This window comes from Rhinoderma darwinii, chromosome 2 (genome assembly GCF_050947455.1).
Source record: "Rhinoderma darwinii isolate aRhiDar2 chromosome 2, aRhiDar2.hap1, whole genome shotgun sequence".
In the NCBI taxonomy this organism is placed as follows: domain Eukaryota; kingdom Metazoa; phylum Chordata; class Amphibia; order Anura; family Rhinodermatidae; genus Rhinoderma; species Rhinoderma darwinii.
The window spans coordinates 177,031,691-177,047,578 of NC_134688.1; the positions used below are offsets into that span (position 1 = coordinate 177,031,691).

At 41.3% G+C, this 15,888-nt stretch overlaps 1 protein-coding gene across 2 annotated transcripts in view; it reads right to left on the minus strand.

Annotated features, from left to right (window-relative positions):
• The window catches only part of TUBGCP3 (tubulin gamma complex component 3), a 124,962-nt gene that overhangs the window by 20,167 nt on the left and 88,907 nt on the right, over positions 1–15,888 (minus strand). For both annotated transcript variants that reach the window (XM_075852520.1, XM_075852519.1), the window contains exons 18-19: positions 3,008–3,096; positions 2,783–2,914 (exon numbers count right to left, since the gene is read on the minus strand). In XM_075852520.1, coding sequence (XP_075708635.1) covers positions 2,783–2,914; positions 3,008–3,096 — 221 coding nt within the window. The remainder of the gene's footprint in view (positions 1–2,782; positions 2,915–3,007; positions 3,097–15,888) is intronic.

Below are 15,888 nucleotides of genomic sequence, written 5' to 3' on the forward strand. Positions count from 1 at the left end.
AGGCCTGAAGTAGATTTGTGCATATGGAACCGCCTCGAGCCTCTGAAATAATCTCATCCAGACATTTACTAAAAAGTCTACAACCAATGAATGTAAGGCCAACTAGGCCTTCTTGGACGCTTGATCCATGGCCCAAGATCTCAGCCAAACTGAGCGCTAGATGGCAATAGAAATAACAGAAGTACAGCATTAAAACGGAATGCATCAAAAAGAAACTTTGAAGAATGAACATAAAAAGCGAGTGAATCTAAAAAAGAACAAAGATGACACACGGCGCCTCATCGTGCAAATCAATCAGGATAAATTGGGTAGTAGAAGACCGTAGTGGAGTCTCTCACCTGGTCAGGTTGTACCAATCCATGTACAACCCTGGTGTAGACAAGAAGGGCGTATATAGTGTCAGCTGCAGCTATCCCCAAACCGGTCGGTGTGATTTACCACCACAAAATAATCAGGATGAAAAGTAACGCAAAAACAGGGATTAAATGTAGCTCTGCCAACATCCAAAAGATTCAGGAAGCTTGTAAAGAAGTAGGAATTTATTAACATTTCAAAAGTGGCTATGGGTTTAAACGCCGGTACGGCGTCTTACTCAGGTCATTTACAACAGTGAGAACAGGGTGAAGTTAAATACAGAGTAAAACATTGGAAAAAAAAACGCCAAAATCACTTAAAATGACGTCACATGTGTAAGGGAATAAAAAAAATATATACAAAAAGCGCAGAACCTACAGCCACAAAAAGAAATTTAGCTCGTCCAAAGGTTCGCTAAGAGAAAACGGAGCAGCCAGGGAAATAGTAGCGGTCCTTGACAGTCTTGCAAAAGGAAAAACCACAGGAGACACAGACCACAATCAGACAATCCTTCTGAAAAGGAAACAAAGTATCTGTAGATTTAGAATCAACACGACATCTGTCCGGATGTTTTAACTTGGTTATTAACTTCTCAAATTCGCTACCGTTTGGTAAACATCTTCTTCCTGAGATGGGGAGATGGGATCGTCCCTTACATGAAGTGCGTCTCTTGCAGAACGTATTAATGCCTGCCTAGCCACTGACTACACTGATTCCTGTTCGGACTCTGAATCAGTAGTCACCTGTGAGGAAAGAGACTGATCCACATTGGACGAAACCTAACCATTTAAGATTGCAACAGGATTCCCCTGGAGTGAGCTTAACAAGGAAAGAGACCTGTCCAAGGCACCCCTTCACCTCTTATGGGATGTACTGCGAGAAGTTGACTGTGTATTATCCAAAGGGAAGGAAGGAGGGCCCCTGAACTCGGCCGTTTTATGGAAAGCAAACGCTGCACCATGGACTAGGATACTCTGGAAATGCCCCCCAGGGCCTTAGCAAAAGACATTGTCCATTCAGGGGGTGCCACATCCTCACAGAGAAAAAGCCATCAAGGGGGCCCTAGATAGCAAGCACAGCAGGCAGAATGGGGTAGGCAGGCTGCAAGTAAGCTTAACATCACAATAAAGAGTGATGGGAGGCTATAGGCTAGAAGGGAGGCAGGCTGAAAAGCAACACCTGACAGGACAGGGGCAGAGCCAAAACAGAACACCCAAACGCGGTCAAGGCCAGACACGAGCCAGGGGCTAGATTAGAAAGCCAGGCTGCAGCAATGGCGGGACGAGCGGTCAGAACAGCGACCGTTACGGGGATGAGAAACACAGCTTCAGTGTAAAGTAAATAGGGACTCACAGAACTTCCCCTGACAGCAGAAGAAATAGAGGGGGGAGGGATGGGAACATACTTACCCTTAGACTTCTTTGGGGGAACGCAGTGTCACCTCCTCAGTAACCTCACACATATAGTGGACTACTGGCACTCTGTCTGCTGAAACAGAAAATCAAGGTGACCAGCGGAGAGGGAGAGACAGATGACTGTTGGTTTCCCGACACCCGGAGAGGGAGAGACAGACGACTGTTGGTTTCCCAACACCCACAGGGGGGGGGGGGGGGTGACAGACTATAAGCAGGCTGAAAACCCACCTGCAACTAAAGAAAGAAAATAAACACATAAAACTAAATTAAAAAAATAGCAGCCGACCTGAGTGTCACTTAATGTCTGCCTCCTACGACACTAGGCTAAAAACTGAATTAGCCGGTGTCTATGGGAAGAGTACGGTCTGTGTGGGCAGTACGAAGATTTTTTTCTTACCTAGTGTCACGTCCTTGTGGCAGGAGCATATACCCATAATGCTGTGTCCCCAATAATTAACAAAAACTACATCTCACCCCACAAAAAAAAAATCCTCACATCGCTCAATCAACGGAAAAAAAAAAACGTTATGGGTCTCAGAATATGGTAACACAGAACAAATAGTCATTTGTTTGTAAAAGTAGTACAACATAAAAAATAAAAAAAATATATAAATTTGGTATCACCGTAATCATATTGCTCCACAGAATGAAGTGAACTTGTCGTTTTTGTAATGTCGTGCCAAAAAATAATGGAGGAATCAGGGTTTTTTTCTCCCCCATTTCACACCAAATATTTTTTTTTGGGCCGTTACCAAGTACATTATATGGTGCCAATAGAAACAATAACATCAACAAAACAATTAAAAAGTTATAGATTTTAAAAGGCTGGTAGGAAAAAACAACAATGAAAAAGAGAAAATGGCTACGGCACTAAGGGGTTAATAACAGGTGAATACCAATACAAAAGTATTGAAGTTACTATGAGAAAATTACAAACACTATGATTTCCAGCTGTATACAAACATAGAATCTAAAATAGTTCAACAGGTAAGGTTTCCTCAAAAACAGCTTACCCTTGATTCACTGTCTAAAAGACAACGAGAAATAATCGTATCCAAAAACACCTCGTGAGCCGCAATGATGTGATCCAAGTCCTGTGCTTGTTGTACTTTATTCCACAACTCATCCCAAGAACATTCCAGAACCTAAGGAAACCAAGTGGACAACGTTTATTTAAATTTAAAAAAAGTAACTAATAAATTAGGTAAACTACAACTGAAGGAAAAAGACTCGTGTACCTCAAATGTGATGTAATACTGCATCTGATGAATGAAATGAACCATTTCTGAAGCCAGGACGTGACACTGATGAAGCACCCCAGAGAGCTCTGTAATGTAAATGAATAATACAAATATGAATAATGAAACAGTACATGTCTTAAGGCTTATATACACCACACTACGTTACAGCAGTAACAAGAAATCCATTTCATTATTAGGTCACCCCGTTCTTCTATTTTTAATACTCAGATTAGCTTTCAGAATAGATCAAAACTTCTTTTAAAGAGAACCTATCACGACTGAACACGGAGCTCCATTTGTGGGTAGCGAAACAGAGAGCAAGAGTAGCTCAACAGGTTTATTATATAGTTTGGGGGGGGGGGGATTGTATAACTTGTCATTTACTGATCTCTATCACTGCTCCCTCTGGGTTTAGAAATCCAGTGGGCGGTCTCACTCAATGATTGACAGCCTTCCTGTAGGAGTGTGCGTACAGAAATAGCCGGGTAGGACCGCCTACTGGACTCCTAAGCTTAGTGGGAGCTCCTCTTGCTCTATAACATGCTGCCTACAGTACAGCATATTCAATGCAACAGGATTACTTTAAATGACATTAAAGTTAAAATTGTCTACATCTACAAAACGTGTATAAAAAAAACACAAAGCAATATATCTGCAAAGTTTCTACTTACGGATTGAAAGCAGCTATGGACATAAATGAAAAAAAGATATTACCGCTGGTTTCTTTTTTTTATCTAAACTTAACTGTCAGACTCTGAGAATCACCATTTCCACAAGAACATTTAGTAATGATAATTGAAGGAAAAAGAGTAAGGCCATCATGGTCTTCCTCTTGCTGCTGTCCCACCGTCCAGTTAATCTATTTTGTGACTGCCCTGCACAGCCCTCCAGATTCCAGTTCAGGGACTTGTATACCTAGAACCCAGTAAGTAAATGCTTTATGAGCACTTCATAGTGCCAGTTTAAACTTTTAAAGGGTTATACCAAACTGTCCCGTCCCCCCCCCCCCGCTCAAATACCTATTAAAAATGAAAAGCATTCATCTGGTACAATTTAATGTCTTACAGGGATTCTGCTTTTTTGGATTTTTCCGCTTGCTCAATGCTCCCATCCCCTGCACGATTTGGGGGAGGTACAACTCCCCAGGAATCACAGATTACGAACAGCTTGCTAGAACACGCAACGCTCCATTCGAGAACGCGCCCCGTGAAAGCCCTGAAAGGCATGATTAGTAAATGGCTCCAGGGCTACGTACCATTGCCTTGTATTGTGATATTAGCAAAATGGATTGTCTAAACTGTGCAAGTGTGGCCACCACTGCTGAATAACAGCAGTGACCGTAACTATAGGAGGACACGTGTGCACAGGAGCCTAGAACTCAACCCTGCAATATAGAAACAAAGGCTATTTGGAAAAATTCATATATTTACATAATCTATCTTTTTAACTGTGATTGCGAAGGGAAAACCTCTGACCATCAGGACGTCTATTTTTTTGCAGGCCGTGTTGCTGTTTTTATGGCAGCATTTTGATGTAGATAGAATGTATTGTATAACTTTTATTTAAAAAAATAATAATTGGAGGGCGTAGAGATAAAAAGAGTAATTTAACAATGTTTTTTTGGGTTTTGTTCTTACATCTTTCAACGTGTGGTATAAATGTCATGTTAAATTTATTCTGCGGATCCGTACGATTACGACAATACCAAATTTATATATTATTTTTATGTTTTACTACTTTTTAACGATATATCATTGTTTTTCTGTCGCCATACTCTGAGCGATAACTTTTTTTTTTTCTGTTAACAGTCGTACGAGGACTTGCTTTTGTGGGATAAGGGAAAATCAGCAATTCTGGCATTGTTTTTTCATAATGTGCTATTTTAGGACGGGTCATTACATACACTGCGATACAAACAAGGAGTACTTGTCTTTCTTTATATGTTTTGACATAATAAAGGATTTTTATTATGGGGAAAAAAAATATTTTTGTATTAATTTCTGTGTATATATACAGAAGGTGTGCTAAAATGGCAGACCAGGGGGCCATTGTTAGGACCCCAGATGCCAAAACAACTTATTGGCACCCGTCGATTACGTCGCACGTGAGGAAGTGGAGCGATGGGCTGGTAGAGGGAGCCCTTGACCGCGACATCTAAGGGGTTAAGCAGCCAGGATCTGAGTTATCGCCGATCCTGGCCATTAGAGCAAGGTTTCGGTAGTGTAACACAGGCCATCACTATGACTGACTTTTACAGCATTTTGTAGAGATTTCGATAGCACTGGGTTAAATGGGTGCACGAGTAGGGGCGCAACTCAATTTTGAAACAGAATAATACTCAGCACACTAATTGAAGAAAAGTGTTGCCTCATTATAATGCCAGGGGCATAATGTGCAGCGTTTCGTTCTCAAGTAGACCTTTATCAGCCACTGGAAAATGTATATTGACAAATTACACCCCCTACATACGTCCTGACTTCACGTCTGATGTCTTCATGCCTATTACGTGACCCATGCCATAACAGAGGCCTCTGCAAACATGCAGACAGCGCCTACACAGCGGTCAGCCGCCATTACAAAAAAGCGCCTACAAACAGGATCACAGTACGACTTAGGTAAGATATATTATCCTCCAAATTGTATTTCCTGTTAATGTTAGAACCGTGACAGGGATGAATATGTACATATGCATGTATACATATATGCTTGTGATGTACGCGGAATTGGCTCCACTCTCTCTATATAATATGTATCCCATTATTTAGGTGACAACTTCCCTCTATCAACATATAAGTATGCCCACCTGAATACAAATATCGGCATAAACTATTGTAGACACCTGTTACATTCACATACAATGCATCTATCTTCCTTGAATGTCACTTATAGATACCAAAACTTCATGAAGCGACGAGAGTCTGCCACCTTTGGACCATACCTTTTCTCAAACATATCCGGTGTCTCTGATCATTCTTACAACTAGACTAGCTCCATCGTACCGTCGAGATGCTCCTGTGATTACGGAGTCAGTCTCTCAAGACCAAAAAAAAAAACCTTTTCAATTTCTTTTTTCACCTGAGACAATTTTGCTCAATGTGTATTGTTTATATATCTGATTATATATTGTATTATCTGAATGACAATTGATGTATACAGAGATTATATCTTTTTTTCAATATAAATTTTCCAGTGCCTGATGAAGGTCTACTTCAGACCGAAACGTTGCACATAGCCACTGGTGTAATAAAGAAACCCTTTACTCCAATTGGTGTGCGGAGTAATCCTCTTCTGTTCTACTTTTACAGTACTTTGCAGAACTTCTTAGTTCCCATGAGGTAATAGTACGTCATGAAGCGGGAAGGTAATTGAGTGCCTTTGCCTTAAAGAGGCTCTGTCACCAGATTATAAAATCCCTGTCTCCTATTGAATGTGATCGGCGCTGCAATGTAGATAACAGCAACGTTGTTTTTTTGTTTTTTTTTAAAAACAATCATTTTTGCCCAAGTTATGAGCAATTTTAGATTTTTGCAAGAGCTTTTCAATGGACAACTGGGCGTGTTTTTTCGTTTTACCAACTGGGCGTGTATTGTGTTTTTACCAACTGGGCGTGTTTACTGGATTTACCAACTGGGCGTTGTGAATAGAAGTGTATGACGCTGACAAATCAGCGTCATACACTTCTCATCGTTCCCACCCAGCTTCTTTCACTGCAGACACACAGCGTGACACCACCCACAGGTCCTTCAACCTTGGCTTCGGACGAGAGAAGATACATCGGCTCTAGGCGTCCGAGAGGGTAATATGCTCGTCTCTAGGGAGTTTACTATGCTTACCTGCACACGGTGATGCTGCTGCAGATTCAACTGTACCCTCTCGGACGCCTGGAGCTGATGTGTCTTTTCTCTCGTCCGACGCAAAGGTCGAAGGACCTGTGGGTGACGTCACGCTGTGTGTCTGCAGTGAAAGAAGCTGGGTGGGAACAATGAGGTCACCCACAGGTCCTTCAACCTTGGCGTCGGGCGAGAGAAGACACATCGGCTCCAGGCTTCCGAGAGGGTGCAGTTGAATCTGCAGCAGCATTACCGTGTGCAGGTAAGCATAGTAAACTCCCTAGGGACGAGCATATTACCCTCTCAGACGCCTGGAGCCGATGTATCTACTCTCGTCCAAAGCCAAGGTTGAAGGACCTGTGGGTGACGCCACGCTGTGTGTCTGAGGTGAAAGAAGCTGGGTGGGAACGATGAGAAGTGTATGACGCGGATTTGTCAGCGTCATACACTTCTATTCACAATGCCCAGTTGGTAAATCCAGTAAACACGCCCAGTTGATAAAAACACAATACACGCCCAGTTGTCCAAACGAAAAAACACGCCCAGTTGTCCATTGAAAAGCTCATTTGCATAAATCTAAACTAGACTCTGGAGTAAGCTCTTACACTCCCCCTAGTGGTGGCTGCAGGTAGCCATAATTTTACAATTTACAATTGCAGCTCTATCAGTGTAAAGGTAAGCTAAGTTTTTGAAGCTCTGTCAGAAAAACTGAGCTGTCTCTCCCAGAATGATATATTAAAAAATTAGTCAGCCAAGAACGTTGGACTTAACCCCTTCCCGCTTTGGCCACTTTTAACCTTTCTGACAGAGCCTCATTTTTCAAGTCTGAAATGTTTCACTTTATGTGGTAATAACTTCGGAAAGCTTTCACCTACCCAAGCGATTCGGAGAATGTTTTCTCGTGACACATTGGACTTTATGTTACTGGCAAATTTTGCTCTATATGTTCAGTATTTAATTGTGAAAAACCCCAAAATTTAGCGAAAAATTGCAAAAAATAGCATTTTTCTAAATTTAAATGTATCTGCTTGTAAGACAGGCAGTTATACCACACAAAAGTATTGGTAATTAACATCCCCCCATATCTACTTTAGATCAGCATCGTTTTTTGAATATCGTTTTATTTTTCTAGGACGTTACAAGGCTTAGAACTTTAGCTGCAATTTCTCATATTTTCAAGAAAATTTCAAAAGGTAATTTTTATAGGGGGAAGTTCTGTTGTGAAGTGGCTTTGAGGGCCTTATATATTAGAAACCCCCAATAAGTCTCCCCATTTTAAAAACTTCACCCCTCAAAGTATTCAAAACAGCATTTAGAAAGTTTCTTAACCCTTTAGACGTTTCACAGGAATTACAGCAAAGTAGAGGTGAAATTTACAAATTTCCTTTTTTTTGTTGTTGCAGAAATTCATTTTTAATCCATTTTTTTTGTAACACACAAGATTTTACCAGAGAAATGCAACCCCATATTTATTGCCCAGAGTCTGAAGTTTTTAGAAATATCCCACATGTGGCCCTAGTGTGCTAACGGACTGAAGCATCGGCCTCAGAAGTAAAGGAGGACCTAGTGGATCTTGGGGCCTCCTTTTTATTAGAAAATATTTTAGGCACCATGTCAGGTTTGAAGGGCTCTTGCGGTGCCAAAACAGCGGAAATCTCCCAAAAGTGAACTTTTTTGGGAAACTAGACCCCTTAAGGAAATTATCTAGGGGTATAATGAAATTATTGGAAGTAGGCAGTGAAAATGAAAATCTACATTCTTTCAAAGAAAATGTAGGTTTAGAATTTTTGCTCATTTCCACAAGGACTAAAGGAGAAAAAGCACCACCACATTTGTAAAGAAATTTCTCCCGATTAAAACAACACCCCACGTGTAGTCCTAAATGGCTGTTTGGACACATGGCAGGGCTTAGAAGGGAAGGAGCGCCATTTGGCTTTTGGAGCTCAAATTTAGCTGGAATGGTTTGCGGAGGCCATGTCACATTTGCAAAGCCCACAAAGGGACAAAACAGTGGAAACCTCCCACAAGTGACCCCATTTTGGAAACTACACCCCTTGGGAAATTCATCTACAGGTGTAGTGAGCATTTTGACCCTACAGGGGTTTTATAGATTTTATTAGAATTTGGCTGTGAAAAAAGACAAAATCCTTTTTCTTCAATAAGACGTAGTTTTAGCTCAAAATTTGTAATTTTCTCAATAAATAAAAGAAAAAAAGAACCGCAAAGTTTGTAAAGCAATTTTTCCTGAGTACGGCAATACCCGATATGTGGTCATAAACTGCTGTTTGGGCACACAGTAGGGCTCAGAAGGGAAGGAGTGCCATTTGGCTTTTGGAGTGTAGATTTTGCTGGATTGGTTTCTGGTTGCTATGTCGCATTTGCAAAGCCCCTGTGGGACTAAAACAATGGAAACCCCCCACAATTGACCCCATTTTGGAAACTACACCCCTCAAGGTATTCACCTAGGGGTGTAGCGAACATTTTAACCCCGCAGGTGTTTTGCAGAAATTAGTGTGCACTCGATGTTGCAGAGTGAAAATTGTATTTTTTCCATAGATATGCCAATATGTGGTTGCCCAGCTTGTGCCACCATAACAAGACAGCTCTAAAATTAATATGCTGTGCTTCCCGGTTTTAGAAACAACCTACATGTGGCCCTAATGTTATGCCTGGACTATCGACAGGGCTCAGGAGTGAGAGAGTAGGCCTCAACTTCGCATGGTAATTTGGCAACTTACACAGTATTGGAACACAACTGCAAAGGCTCTGATGTGAAATAATAAAAGAAACCACGAGAAGTGACCCCATTTTGGAAACTACACCCCTCAGGGCATTTATTAAGGAGTGTAGTGAGCATTTTCACCCCACAGGTCTTTACATAAATTATTGCGCAGCGGATGGTGCAAAGTTAAAATTAACATTTTTCCCTTGATGTGACATTTCAGTGGGAAATATGTCGTGCCCAGCTTGTGCCACTGGAGACACACACCCCAAAAATTGTTAAAAGGGTTCTCCCGTGTATTGCAATACCATATATGTGGATTAAACTGCTGTTTGGCCACGCTGTAAGGCTCAGAAGGGAAGGAGCGCAATTTAGCTTTTGAAGCGTGGATTTTGCTTGGTACTAGTTTTGTTTGGAGTTTTACTGGTATTTCAGTTTATAATGTGGGGCATATGTAAGCTGGGCAGAGTACATCAGGTGCATAGTCAGGTGGTATAATAATGAGGTAAACAATAAAATAATCCATAAATATTTGTTACGCTGTGAAGCAAACCTTTCTGCACAGGCCGGTGTCGCACTGATAAATGGTGTTCCTACTTCTCTCCCATTTGGTCCACACTCCGCACCTTTTGCAGTTTGAGGAATTTTGCTGTGAAATGTTGTCCTGGTATTACACGGGCACCCTCGCTTCCAGCAGATATATTTGAGTCCTCCCCTTCCTGGTTCCCTAATTTTAGGGCCTTGATAAATCACCACTTGAAAACAGAAGAAATGTTCCCCTCGGGCCTGCACAACTGCATATTTTTCTTTCCTGACTTATTGGAGCTTAACTAATTTTATTTTTTCATAGATGTAGTGGTATGAGGGCTGTTTTTTTGTGGGACGAGCTGTAGTTATTATTGGTACCATTTTGGGGTACATGCGACTTTTTGATCACTTGTTATCCTTTTTTTGGGAGGCAAGGAAATAAAAAAACAGCAATTCTGCCATAGTTTTTTTATACAGGCTTTACTACGCGTCATAAATTACATGTTACTTTATTCTGCGAGTCAGTACGATTCCGGCGATACCTAATTTATATCACTTTTTTATGTTTTACAACTTTTTGCACAATAAAATTACTTTTGTAAAAAGAATGTATTTTTTCTGTCGCCAAGTTGTAAGAGATATAACGTTTAAATTTTATAGTTGACGGAGCTGTATTAGGGCTTGTTTTTTGCGATACGAGCTATAGTTTTTATAGGTACCATTTTTGGATACACGTATCTTATTGATCACTTTTTATTTCAATATTTGGAAGACAAAGTGACCAAAAAAAAGCAATTCTGGCATTTTTTATGTTGTTTTTTTACGGCATTCACTGCGAGGGACAAATAACAATATTTTTATAGTTCAGGTCGTTACGGACCTGGCGATACCAAATATTTATGGTTTTATTTCTTTTTTTCAATAATAAATGACTTGATAACGGAAAAAGGGCAATCGTGTTTTATTTTATTACTTGAAATTTTTTACAGCTTTTATTTTTACTTTCTTTTTTTACACTTTTCTTTAGTCCCACTAGGGGACTTGAAGGTCCAACTGTTTGATTGATGTTCTAATACATTGCACTACCTATCTAGTGCAATGTATTAGAACTGTCAGTTATTCACGGACAGCAAGCCGTTCAGGCTCCGGTCGGGGCCTAATCGCCTTCCGTAATGGCAGACAGGAGGCCATTGTTAGGCCTCTTGTTGCCATAGTAGCAGTTGGCAGCCTTGCCATCGCATGGTAGGCTGACGATTTGCTACAAACCACTTCGATGCAGCGATCGCATTGGAGGGGTTAATGGCAGGAATCGGAGCTATCTCCGGTTCCTGCCGATACATCAGGGTGTCCACTGTAACATACAGCGGACACCCACCGCTGACGACGCCAGCTCAGCTTCTTAACCGGAAGCGGAGCCGGTGCCATCTTGCCGATGGTACTGGAAGCATTTTAGGCCACTCCACCGAGCGAGGCATAGAAGGCTTCCGTTGCTGGCAGACTGGGAGGTAAGTATTAGGCCTCCCATCGCCTTTGCAGCCACCGGCAACCCAGCGATCACGTTGCTGGGGTTCCGGTGGCTAAAAGCTCCTCACATGCTGCGATCTCCATTGAACGCAGCATCTGAGGGGTTAATCGGCCGGATCGGATGCTAGCTCCGGTCCTGGCCGATACCTCAGGGTGCCAGCTGTAACATACTGCTGGCACCCGGCGGTTATGGTGCGGGCTCAGCTCCTCAGTAATGGTACTGTGCTGTGCGGGAAGCCATGCCCAACAGCGCCGTATTTATACGGCGGATGTCGGGAAGGGTTTAAAGATCTCATGCTGTTAAAAGGTGAACACCACTTCAAGACTATTATAGTAAATCAAACGCAGTAAAATCTGCTGAAGCACTGTTCTACAGTAGGTTGAAATATACAGAAAAGGCTAAGCTCATATACATTGACACTTTATTGTAATAAAAAAGGCACAACCTTATGTTATTTGTTTTAACTAGTTGATCCTGTCTAAACTGTTCATTGATCTTGGTTTTACGAATTGATATTGAAGTACTTGAATTACGACTAAATCTAGATTGCAGATTACTAAATGCAAAGTAGGCTTCGACATATATTGAATTTCACTGCACTCAAAAGAGGAGGAATTTAATCTATTTTTAGTGTGCCCACAATAGTTCCCTGCCATGACTTATTTAGGCCAGGTTCACACGAGCGTTGCGCATATTGGACGTGAAAAACTGCAGTTTTTCACGTCTGAGGTGCATCTGTGCTCTGCGGTGCGGGACGCGATGTCACGTATCCCCCATAGATAAGTGTCTATGGAAGGATGCGTGAAGCGTCAAAAAATAGGGCATGTCCTATTTTCTCACGGACCCTTCAAACGGTCCGTTGAAATAACGGCCGTGTGAACGGCCACATTTAATTATATAGGTCCGTGTGATGACCGTTGTTTCAACGGCCGACACCTGGACGTTTAACACGTAAATGATGCCTTGAGATAAAATATAGTCTAACACATTTGGCTACAAATAGATTTTCTGAAACCCTAAATGACAAAAATATCTGAAGGGATCCAATCCAAAAATAGCCACTGCAGGATCTGGTTAGATGGTAATAATTCTTTAGTGCTCCAATTAACAGATACAACACTGGCTTAATAATTCTTAAAGCGAACCGGTCACATTAAGCATCCTGAACTATCTGCAGAATGTTATGAGCAGAGCTGATGAGTGGATTACTACTACGTTTTGTGGGAAAAGATGCAGTATAAATTGTAACCTGCTCACTGTGGGCTTATGAGTCTATTGGTCGGTCTTACTCACTCACTCACATATTCACTGTACAAGCATGCAAACAGATTGCGGTCAATCACCGAGTACCACCACCCTCCGAACTTCAGAATTAAATCAATAACTTCCAAGTTAAAATTAATCTTTTCTTATAAAATGATATATCTGCCTGCGCCTCCTATCTTCGACGTGCTGTGTTAAAGATCTTAATTTTATTGTGCTGCCCTGGATATTTTGTACTTAACCACTAAAATAAGTATTCCCACCTTAGACATTTTATGCCATATTCCATGGATATGCCATAAACGTCTAATAGAGATCTCAAGAACTGGGGCCACCTGCCCTGCCTGAGAATTTAAAGGGGTTTTCCCACCAGGGACATTTATGACATATCCACAGGATGTGTCAAATGTCAGATACATGCGGGTCCCACCTCTGGACCCCACACCTACCCCTAGAACGGGGCCCCCTAAACCCCGTTCTGTGTTGCGGCTGAAGCAGGTGAATTCCAACGCTGAGCTACGCTGTTTCCGGAAGTCCATAGAACTAAATAGTAGTTACAGAAACAGCGTAGTTCGCCTGCTATGCTGCTTCCGTAACTGCCATTCACTACTACGGGACTTACAGAAACAGCGTAGCTCAGTGTGCTACGCTGTTTTTATAACTCCCGACCACAAAGTCAGGAAGTGGCCGGGAGGCAGCGAGAGCAGAAGGTAGAACGGGTTTTTAGGGGGTCCTGTTCTAGAGATACGTGTGGGTCCCAGAGGTGGGACCCACATCTATTTGTAATTTATGACCTATCCTGTGGATAGGTCATAAATGTTCCTGGTGGGAAAACCCCTTTAACCAGTTCAGGACGGGGCTATTTTGAGCCTTCAGGACCAGACACCGTTTAGCCCTTTTTAGCACGCGTTCGTTAAATGGCTATAACTTTTTTATTTGCTGGGCTAACTACGTGATTTTTGCGATGTTTTTTGCGTGGACAATGCAGGTTTCTTTTTTTATCGTTTTTATACACATCCTTTTTGCTATTTTAGAATTTTTATTCATAAAGTTTGAAAATAATAGTAAAAAAATAAGCTTTTTTAAGTTTCAGCTATTTTTTTTTTGTAATAACAGTTTTACCCTAAAATAGAGCTTTTATTTGTGATCGTCATTGTCTACCGTAAATTTTAATATATTACATGTCTATATTAGGGTAATTGGGTCAGCGCTAGCGTTACAACAATGATTGGCGGGAGGGGAACGTTTTTTTGGGGTGGGTATTTTATGTGTATATATTATTAATTTTTTTTTGCACCTTACTTTACTTTTATTTTTTTATCACTATAGTCTGTCCCTCAAAGGTCAAAAAAGACCTTTGGGGAACTCTATATATTTTTTTCTTTCTTTTACACCATGTTTTTCCACTGTAACTGGAGCTGCACAGCAGCCCCAGTTACAGGGGAAATCAGCCCTCTCATAGTGACGATTGTCACTAATAGGGCTGTGCTGGGTCTAGTAAGACCCAGCAGCAGCCTGCCACTAACGGCACCCGGCAATCATTTGACCAGTCACATGATCACCGGGAGGAATAGAGACAGCGGCGCGGCCGCTGCCTCTATTCCTATATACAGCGTTCATTGAGCGCTGTATACAAGTCATCAGAGAAGGCAGAAGCAGCTTCTATCCTCTCCTCAGGGTCCCCGACAGTCACTGACAGCCGGAGACCCGACATTCAGCTGCCCGGTCGCGCGGGTAGCAAGTTAAAAGCCGTAAAAAGTCTATGGCTCGGGTTTTAAGGACCCTGACCGCTGGCCGTAAAAACACAGCCAGCGGTCAAGAACCAGTTAAGAGAGTGTTCGCCATGAATGTAATGCTCTCCATAAATACTTACGGGAGTTACGGAAACAGTGAAGACGATTGCTCAGCTGTTTCCGGAACTCCCATAGGAATAAATAGAGAGAGACCCGCACGTGTGGTGCCTACTCTCCAATTTATTCTCCATCTATATGTGGCAGCAACCTCACCAGGCAGAATGGTAGTCGGATGACTCCCATTCATAAGATAGGCAAGATACGAAAGCTGAGGACCACAACTTTAGGACGCAGCCTGTTTCGGCCTTGTGGACATAGATGATTTTTTTCAAATCTGACATGTGTCGTTTTATGTGGTAATAACTTTGGAATGCTTTAACCTATCCAAGAGATTCTGAGAATGTTTTCTCGTGACACATTGCACTTTATGTTAGTGAAAAAATTTGGTAGATAAATTAAATATTTATTTGTGAAAAACTTCACATTTTAGAGAAAATTTGCAAAAATTATAATTTTTCTAAATTTAAATGTATCTACTTGTAAAACAGATAGTAATACTATACTAAATAGTTACTAGTTAACATTTCCCATGTGTCTATTTTATGTTTGCATTGGTTTTTTTCACTTCCTTTTATTTTTCTAGGAAGTTACAAGACTTAAAACTTTAGCAGCAATTTCTCACATTTTCAATAAAATTTCAAAAGGCGATTTTTACAGGGCCAGTTCAGTTGTGAAGTGGCTTTGAGGGCCTTATATATTAGAAAATCCCCATAAATCACCCCATTTTGAAAACTGCACCCCTCAAAGTATTCAAAACAGCATTCAGAAAGAATTTTAACCTTTTAAGAGTTTCACAGGAATTAAAGCAAAGTAGAGGTGAAATGTACAAATAATTTTTTTTTGCTGAAATAAATTTGTGATAAATGTATTTCTGTAACACAGAAAGTTTTACCAGAGAAGCGCAACTAAATATTTATTTCCCAGATTCTGCAGTTTTTAGAAATATCCCATATGTGGCCCTAGTGTGCTACTGGACGGAAGCACCGGCCTCAGAAGAAAAAGGTGCTGCTTCTGTAACTGCCGTTCACTACTATGGTATGGGAGTTACGGAAACTGCGTAGCTCAGCGAGTTACTCTGTTTCTGTAACTCATCCATGTATTGCAGTGTATTGTACCAGCGATCTAATGAGCGCTGGTTCAAGTCCTCTAGGGGAACT